At 37.1% G+C, this 8692-nt stretch overlaps 2 protein-coding genes across 6 annotated transcripts; both read right to left on the bottom strand.

Moving 5' to 3' along the window:
- Nucleotides 1-80: 80 nt before the first annotated feature.
- eri1 (exoribonuclease 1) lies at nt 81-3574 on the bottom strand. Of its 2 annotated transcripts, none has more exons than XM_079405065.1 (7): nt 3218-3574; nt 2424-2584; nt 2076-2292; nt 1726-1809; nt 1158-1267; nt 966-1080; nt 81-730 (listed from the first exon to the last, which is right to left on the bottom strand). In XM_079405065.1, the coding sequence occupies exons 1-7, from the start codon at nt 3311-3313 to the stop codon at nt 488-490; spliced, it is 1026 nt and encodes a 341-aa protein (XP_079261191.1). In that variant the 5' UTR covers nt 3314-3574; the 3' UTR covers nt 81-487. The 2 variants fall into 2 exon arrangements, with proteins under 2 accessions (XP_079261191.1, XP_079261192.1); XM_079405066.1 differs by having other exon boundaries at nt 1750-1809; nt 3218-3564.
- A 322-nt stretch (nt 3575-3896) lies between these two features.
- LOC306862814 (protein phosphatase 1 regulatory subunit 3B-like) lies at nt 3897-7836 on the bottom strand. Of its 4 annotated transcripts, XM_079405826.1 has the most exons (3): nt 7687-7836; nt 6513-6617; nt 3897-5734 (listed from the first exon to the last, which is right to left on the bottom strand). In XM_079405826.1, the coding sequence occupies exon 3, from the start codon at nt 5701-5703 to the stop codon at nt 4822-4824; it is 882 nt and encodes a 293-aa protein (XP_079261952.1). In that variant the 5' UTR covers nt 5704-5734; nt 6513-6617; nt 7687-7836; the 3' UTR covers nt 3897-4821. The 4 variants fall into 4 exon arrangements, with proteins under 4 accessions (XP_079261952.1, XP_079261951.1, XP_079261953.1 ...); XM_079405825.1 differs by lacking the exon at nt 6513-6617 and having other exon boundaries at nt 7687-7816; XM_079405827.1 differs by lacking the exons at nt 6513-6617; nt 7687-7836 and adding an exon at nt 7322-7532.
- Between the last annotated feature and the right edge of the window lie 856 nt (nt 7837-8692).

Genomic DNA, 8692 nt, shown 5'->3' with positions numbered 1-8692 from the left:
ACACTTAAAAATCAGATCTTGAGCAAATAGGAATAGCATACAAAATTATATATCTCTTAAAATAATATTGTACAGTGGCATCATAAAAAAAAGTGTTTATTGACAAAAGATTACAAATTGAGTTTTTCATTGGATGTGCAACATGAATTAAGAAAAGCAATGCAATGCAGTTTTGCAAGCGTTAATCGCCCATAAGTTAGGCTTGAAAAAAGCCTTTTACTTGAAACTACTGTTTCAGTTTATCAGGAGCAAGTTTCAAAATACAGTACTCCATAAACTCAATTTTCAGTAAACGTGAAAACACAGCGTCACTCCATTGATCTGTTATGGTGTAAACATTTGCAGAAAAGAAACTGTATACATTTCTGGAAGAATTTTAAGAAAAGCCATATTAGTTAGTCTCATTTATCTTACATTAACATTGAGACAGGTTCTCATATTTGTCCAGATTAAGCAATGTAATTTTTGTGAAAGAGTCTTTATCTTTTCAGTCTCTTTTCTTGGGGGTTTGAGGTGCTGGGGCTCCTTCAATAGGGGCAGAGATAGGCACGCTCCGTAGTTCTCCTGAATGCAAGCACTCGTTCACCCGCAGCTGACAGCAGTCCTTCAGCATGTGGATGGCAATTCTGGCAATGTTGCGGGAGTCATCTAGCCCACAGTGGGGACGTCCATCATAATGCATACCAAGATTTTCCAGCATGCAGATTAGTTTTGTCTGAGTACGAGGAACCTGAGAGAAACAAGCATTAGACACACGAAAACATCAGTATTTGTTCAAATGTAATACTCCAAAGCCAACTTTTTATTTAAAATATCAGATACTCATCTTTAAAGTATCCTAAGGCATTTGAACAATTTAGACATCAAGATCCTTTATTTACATCCGAATACACAATGTTTTTCATTCAGATTTTCTTTCTTTGACTTTGTAAGGGATCGTAAGAAAAATTAACATTAAAACAAACCTTATAAAAGTTTCCATAAGACTTTCTGATATTGATCCATTTTCTGGCGAACTGAGGGTATCTGATGCAACTCAATTTACACTGGGTATGAAGAAATTTCCCCATGTCCCATGACCTACACAGACAAGATGGTGAGCTGTACATTGTATTGAATTTCATTAGTCATGCTTAAAATGTCTGGTTCATCCTTACCCATCTGTCAAAAATGTATATTTGTACTTTGTGCCAAGTTCTTTTTCCTGTAGCCAGGAAACTGCTCGCTTTAGAACCTGATGGAATATTTCTGCCTCATCCACCATTTTCTAGAAAAAAAAAATGTTAAGAATTAAAAATGAAAGCTTGAGCAATTGCTTTCCATTTCATTTTAGACTAAAAACTTAGATGACATATGAAATAAACTTTGGGGTAAGTAATGTTTTAATTTTTTTTTTTTATTAGAAGGCTCTTTATGCTCACTGAGGTTGCATTTATTTGATCAAAAATATAGTAATAAAAAAACTCATTTAAAAAAGCTAATTTTTTATTTTTATATATTTTAAAATGTAAAGTCTTCCTATGATGGCAAAGCTAAATTTTAAGCAGGCATTACTTCAGTCTTCAGTGTCACATGAGCCTTCAGAAATCATTCAAAGTTCAAAAGAATAGCTTTATATTAATAATTTTCATCTTTCCAAAAAAAAATTACATCTGCAAACTTTTGGCTGGTATTGAAGACATCTTAATTTGTTATTTAATTCAATATGCAGTTCATAAATCTTGCCTGTGTGATTCCGGTAAGTCTTACACAAAACTCAGAGAGCTGTGGGTTCAACACTGGCTTCACATACTCCTGAAATGAGTCTACCTGTAATGACAGGAATGGGATTACAAACGAAATGCGAATGGAAAAAAAGTGTTGCATGTTAGTGTTAAGATCAGTTCATGGGCTTAACAATCACTGTGGCTTTGCGAAAATCTATCAGAATTCATTTTGGCACATATTAAAATAATTTTTTCACATCTAGCAGATCAGTCCTGAAAAAAAGTTAACACTAGATATACTGTATGGCACCATGTTTGCCTGGCACGAATCAAGCATACATGTTCCAGACCGTTCCCTCACCAACTCACAATCTCCAAGGTGTGTGTGTCGATCAACACCATGGGAAACTCAATGATTTCATGCAGGAAGTCAGGTGGGTTATTCTCTTCACATGTGGCTTCAAAATCCACCACACAGATGTAGTCAAAATATGCATCAGTGATCCCATTTGCAGCAGCTGACTGCATCAGTTTTTGCTTTTTGTAGTAACTTTTTAGGCGCTTCCTCAGGACATCCTTAACTCCCCTGAAAATAAAAAAAACTGTTTGAGTGAATCTGGAGTAAATGGCAGGTAAGTAAAGTAAAGTAAAGTAAAGTAAATCAAATGTAAAAAAAATATATATAATAATAATAATAATAATAAAAGCTCTCAGTACCGTGTGTCAAGCTTCAGCTCAGCACATTTTGCACGCAGCTCATCTCTGTTCATTCGGTTGATGGTGCCATTTGCCACTGCGATCTCTTTATATACCGGATCACTGAAATCTCCTTGTTTCGGTGATGAAGGCTTCTGCTTCTCAGTTTTTTCACAGGAAGTCTAAATGTGAGACAAGGAAATAAAACATTGTTTAGTGTTAGTGTTGTTTCATCCTTATGTGTTTATGCATGTGTTTCTTAATCAGAACAGATTTGGAGAAATGTAGCATTACATCACTTGCTAACCAATGGACCCTCTGCAGTGAATGGGTCCCGTCAGAACTTGTGTATTAATGTGATATTTTTATCAGCAGTTTGAACTCTTATTCTGATGGCACCCATTCACAGCAGAGGATCCATTGGTGAGGAACAAGAAACAAACTTATTTCGAATGACCAGGGTTAAAAAATGGAAGTAAATTTACATTTTGGGTGCACTACTCTAAAACAGTTAAAAGCAACTAAATAATTTCTATTAAATATGAGTCAAAACAACACCTAACATAAGCTGACACTCTGAAGTATTACAGCAATCATACGTGGGAGAAATCTTTCATGTCACAGCTTGTTAAAATCACATCACATGGTCACTATTTACTGATAACAAGACTTGTAACTAATTTAGCCATTTACCAAATAAGTACTTGACCTGTAATATAATTGGGGTAATTGAAATATTAAATATTAGCAATGCAATGCATAATTTTACCGACAGTAACTAACGTTAGACTGACTGTCAATGTTTATACACTCACATTAGCGCAGCATTCCTCCTCTTCATCATTCTCAGACGCTGAAATCTTATTTGCAGGTTGACTGGTCTTCTTCTGCGACTCCATCAGTTTTGACATTTAGTTAATTTCAGAAACACTCACATCTGGTTTCGCGCGTTCACGCTCGGTGTCTCTTACGTAATCCGCTCAGGGCGAATTATTACAACCTTAATGATTGTCTATATTTCTCAAGTTTCTTTTTTGTACATTGTACTTAAAATTAGCCCCTATTTGCAAAGATTTAAACTTCTGATTAGCTGCTTTTTCCTAACCGTGAACCAAGTAATAGCCGGTGACCCCTGACGTTTCAACGTACACAGGATGTCGTCACTCGTCACTGAAAGGTCGAACAATTGTAGAATAAAAGTCCCTTCAAAATTGATTTATTTTTACTTGGTTTTGTTACAAGTTTATTCAAGCTTATATTGTCAATGTACTCGTTATTACATCAAAATAAAAGCCTCCTTTAGATAATTCCAAAATAAACTCAAAGTGTGTAATTTGTGTAACATTTCCCTATATGAGGTTAATCAATCTGCAGCAAGTAGTAACACTGGCAATATTATCAAATAAATAAATAAAAATTCTCCTTGATATTGCTAGTTATGTAATTATCTGTCATCTTTAAATGAGTTTAATAAATGAGAACAAGTCAGATAAGTATTTTTTGCTCCAATACTTTATTTGAAGTTTTTAATGAGAATGAACATTTAAAACATTGCATTAAAATGCAGATAATGAACATACCTAATACCACTGAAAAAACTTTTTTTTAACAATGTCTTTAAAGTGATTCTGGAAAACCCGTATTCACACTCAAACAATGCAATTTAAAATGGGTGACAAGAAATTAAACAACAAATTAAAGTGCCTACATTACCTTGAACAAATGATACACATTACATATTAACTTGTATCACTAATATCATCATCATCCTGTTGTGCAGTCAATCACAGTGAAAATATAGTCCATTAAAATACAGAAATGGAAATACTTTTAGAGTTTTACATTAAAAATGAGCTGTTCAGGAAAGAACAAAAACATATGAAAAAATTTGTATACATATATCCAGTCTGAGTACAGCTCTTAGCAAGGTTTTTCAGATGAAAACCATTTGTTGCTCTCAAGAAAGAGCTTCATTTCAACCAAAATTTTATGATCATGATTTACAGTTTAGCAAATATACTGGCCTGCAGATTTACTTGGACTCAGTTAACATTGTTTAATTTTATAAAGGTCCACGCAAACCCATATAAACCCAAAATCAACCGCAAAAACTTTCACATAACCCTGGACAGAAACTAGCATTAATGTATTTGACAGGCACTGTAGAAGAAGAAAAAACAAAAAAAAATTTACCCTCAAAATTACATTCGTATAGCACCATGAACACGGTTTTTAAAAACATAACTCATTCTCTATTGAACAACATAATCCAATATTATTGACGATAAATATCAAGTGTCCATATGGCTTCACAGTCCAACAGGTCTTGGTCAAAGAACAACGTGTTTTTAAAGGAGGCATTTATCACAATGTTTGACGGATATGTGTGCAGGATAAACTGCCCCAAAAAAACAGATTCTTAGTAATATGGACCAATGTCCTCATACCCAGCATAGCTTGGCCAATTGGGAAAGATTCCACGTGAGCATCTGGGGCTGCCGTATCGGTCAAAAAGAACGTCCCAATCGCTCACACCATATCGCTGATGGTCACCCATTGAGTCATTTGAACCCTTCTTTAGAGCTGATTGAATGATTCTGTAATTCTGTCCTTGGTTATTGTCCCAGAGCATTACGCCATTGACCTCATAGAAAATGGCAAACTCGATGCGTTCATGTGGAGGCACCTGATCAGGCAAAGTAGCTTCGAATGAAAAGGTGTCACGGTTTGAGGCGGTGTAAGTGTCCTTCATGTACTGGCATTCTATGTCTGTGTGACTTTTCCAAGTGTCAAACGTAATGCGAAGCTTAACGGACTTCTCAAAGGAAAGGTTTTTGACTTTGACCGTGCCTGCTATAGATTTTTCCTTCAGCATGCAGTGTTCGAGGCAGAGGTTGTCATTCTCTATACGTTGACGAAACTTTAAGTAATCTGCAGACGGCTGGTCAAAGTCGAGGGTTAGCTTGTCCTTCCCTTCTGGCAGAGTCACCGAAGAGCTAAAAAACTGCACAATGTTGGTTGGGATGTCAATATGGTCATCAAATTCAGAAAAGACCTTTACCATCGTCAGGGTGAGGCCCTTGTGATCAGCAAAAGATACTTGTTTTTTGGCCCTGCCAGGTATAGTCAAGGGTACGCTGGACCCATTCGACTCTGGCTGCTCCCTAGGAGAGCCAAAACTAAGTTTGGTACTTTGACACCGGTGCAGACATGGCCGCAAGGGTCTGCTGTATTTAGACACCCTTGGGCTCAGGAACTCTTCATTTGTCAAATAAATCGGCATGGCGAGTTCAATCGGCATGGTGGGTTCGTTGGGACAACAGCCACGTGCACTGAAAATGCAGAAATGTGTATTAATAACCACATTACTACAGTGAAAATAATCAAATCATTATGCACAGCAAACATAGCTTAATATTGACTCAGAATCAACTAATTAAACATTAAACAAAAGATTGCAGTAAGTGGGTCAAACAAGTTTATCTTATCTGGAGGCCAGGGGGAGGGGATATAGAGCAGCACATGGAGAACCAAAGAGACTGAACTACAAAAGATAGAGCACCCTCTAGTGTTCTTAATTTGTAAAACTTTTCATTCAAAATCATTAAAAGACAAGGATCTTAATCTTTACGCCAAATAACATGATTATCTGACAATATGCCAACAGGTCACTAAAAAGGGAATTTTCTTTAGAAAAAAACCCCCACTTAATTTTCAGACGGGCGAGTATTGTAATACGAGGTGAGCAGTAACACTAGCAGTTCAACCCAGGGATGTCAAACTCCATTCCTGTAGGGCCACAGCACTGCAGAGTTCAGCCCCAACTCTAATTAAACACACTTGAACCAGCATACAAATGTCTTTGGGATTACTTGAAAACTAAAGCACAGGTGTGCTGGAGGAATCAGGAGCTAAACTCTACAGGACTGTGGCCCTCCAGGAGCTGAGTTTAACATTCCTGTTTTAACTAATTAGAAATTAGTTTCATAAATTACTACTGCAGATGAGCAGCGACCACCTAATAAGGTGACAGTACATCGGGGTTTCTCAAATCTAGTCCTGGAGGGCCACTGCCATGCAGAGTTTATCTAAACCCCTGATCAAACTCACTGTGGTTTTCTAGTGATCCTGAAGACCTCGAATAGCTTGTTCAAGAGTGTTTGTTCAAGGTTGAAGATCAGGGTATTGGCCCTCCAGGGCAAGACCTGAGCAACCCTGGATGATACAAGACGGTTTAATAAATATGGGTTTACAGGACAAAACAGAATTGCCATAAACTTGCATAAGCTTTTTATCTACATGAAAATCTGCTAGAAATGTCACGGCTGAGGAGATGGGGAAGGTTGACACTATTTTATGGTGTACTTCCATTGGTCCCATATAGATAGTGTGCCACCTATATTTGCCACAATTACAACTAACATATACACATGTATGTTTTTTTTTCCATTTGAGAGTCTGTTTTGTTTCCATTTCCTATATTTCCATTCAACTTTAAACTATTTACATATCATTCAACAAATAGCTAAATTGTGCTATTACCACAATAAACTCATGTACACGGTTTAAAACGTCAAGCAGCGGGTTTGGTTGTAACAACAGCACTCTTTGTATGCTACTTTTACATAGAAAGATAAGCATTAGGTTTCAAAACAACTTTAATTTGTAGAAGGCAAATTATAAGAATAATTTATGAGACAAATATTGCTTAAAAAATAAAAACAAAAAAGTCGTGTTACAACGCTCCCAAAATCTCATCCATTAGCTTATACCCATGTAGCCTAAGGTCAGGAACAATGAAACATTGTCCCGGTCGTACTAGTTAAGGCGCGAGATAGATTTGCTTTAGATTAAAACAGAAAATGGTGAGTTGAAATTTAGGCAATGGCAATTAGCTTTAGATTCGAATGGCTTCGCACCTGTTGGAGCTGATTTGCAGTTGCAATTTTCGCCCAGGTCCAACATACCATCACGCTTTATCATACTGCTGCCTTCGTTTCTGAGCAATTCCTTCAATTTTTGATTGTTTTTAACATCCCAGTGTTATACAAGATGTCTTTCCTTTTCCATATCTATTAAAAACTTTAAGCCAAGCAGTAGCTCTGCTTCATGCTCTTCCTGGTTTGCAACGGTTTCCCTAGGCACGACCGTGTTTAATAAAAGTTCCCCCCTCCCTTAACTTAGATTAAAGATCCCTGCGTGCTGGAAGACGAATCAACTCAGCGCTCTTCGAGTGCGCTTTAAAATCCTGGAAAGCAAATTGAGAGCATAAGTTCATGCATACCGGTCTTATGGCATTTGAACTGGGTCAAACTTCTTCACCAAGCCCAGTGTCTCGTGTTGGTGCATGCAGCTTCAGCTCACTGGAGTAATACGCTCGTGCTAATGTGCGTCCGGAATGTGCAAGAGCCTCCTAGCTGAACCGGCCGACACCAAAACTACATTTCTGCCGACGATCAGCCCGTGTTCACGTGAACTACCTGTGTGGACCAATCATGGCAGGCTACAGGGACATGCATGCACCCCATGCTGATCAATGGCATGTCACGTGACTGCAAAGCCTGGGGGTCAGTAGGCCATGCCTGGAGGCCCCTCTGTGTTTTAAAAATATCCACCACTTTTACTCCCATAAACCTGAACCCACTAACTTCTAAATGCTTTTGCATTCTATTCCCAGGGCAGATAATGTTTCAGTTCATTCCGTTAGTTATTCTGGGATTATCTGTGTTAAAATACGTGCATTGAGAATGGAAATGTAAAGGAATGTGTTCAGCACTGTTGTCGTGGGGCCAGCACTCTTGTAACTGATTTGTTTGACATCTGTGGTTGTTGTCTAGTTGTTTCTTGTGACCTTTTATCACAATTCATTCTGAGTTTATATATCGCAATTCTTTCTTTTTGTCCTCATCGTAATTGCACAATATATATTTGTAAGATTTGTGAGATTAAAAACTCACAATCATATTTAAAAAACGTAGAAATGTGACATACAAAGTCCGAATTCTGAGAAGAAATGTCAGAAATGTAGATATGCACTTGCAATTGTGAGAAAAAGTCTGATTTTGATGAAAAAAGTCAGAATTCAAAGACGTAAAGTCAGAATTCAGAGGAAAATAGTCTGAATTGTGAGAATCGTGTGAAAAAAGTCAGAATTTCACAAAACTCAGAATTGTGATATAAAAAGTGTCAATAACTTTTTTATTTTGATTACTGTACCAAGAAAAAAAAACAGATTTGTGGGATAAAGTCAGAATTCTCAGACCAAAGTCAGAATTGCGAGATGTAAACTC

The sequence above is a fragment of the Barbus barbus genome (assembly GCF_936440315.1).
Source record: "Barbus barbus genome assembly, chromosome: 43".
NCBI classification, from domain to species: Eukaryota; Metazoa; Chordata; class Actinopteri; order Cypriniformes; family Cyprinidae; genus Barbus; species Barbus barbus.
This window is presented reverse-complemented; position numbering and strand designations above follow the sequence as displayed.

Coding starts and splice junctions, on each gene's coding strand:
- eri1 (XM_079405065.1), bottom strand. CDS start 3,313: ATGTCAAAACTGATGGAGTCGCAGAAGAAGACCAGTCAACCTGCAAAT. Junction 1,810..2,075: donor ACACACACACCTTGGAGATT/GTGAGTTGGTGA, acceptor CTGTCATTACAG/GTAGACTCATTTCAGGAGTA. Junction 1,081..1,157: donor TATACATTTTTGACAGATGG/GTAAGGATGAAC, acceptor TTGTCTGTGTAG/GTCATGGGACATGGGGAAAT.
- LOC306862814 (XM_079405824.1), bottom strand. CDS start 6,676: ATGGCAATTCTGTTTTGTCCTGTAAACCCATATTTATTAAACCGTCTT. Junction 5,735..6,512: donor AGGATCACTAGAAAACCACA/GTGAGTTTGATC, acceptor CTGCATTTTCAG/TGCACGTGGCTGTTGTCCCA.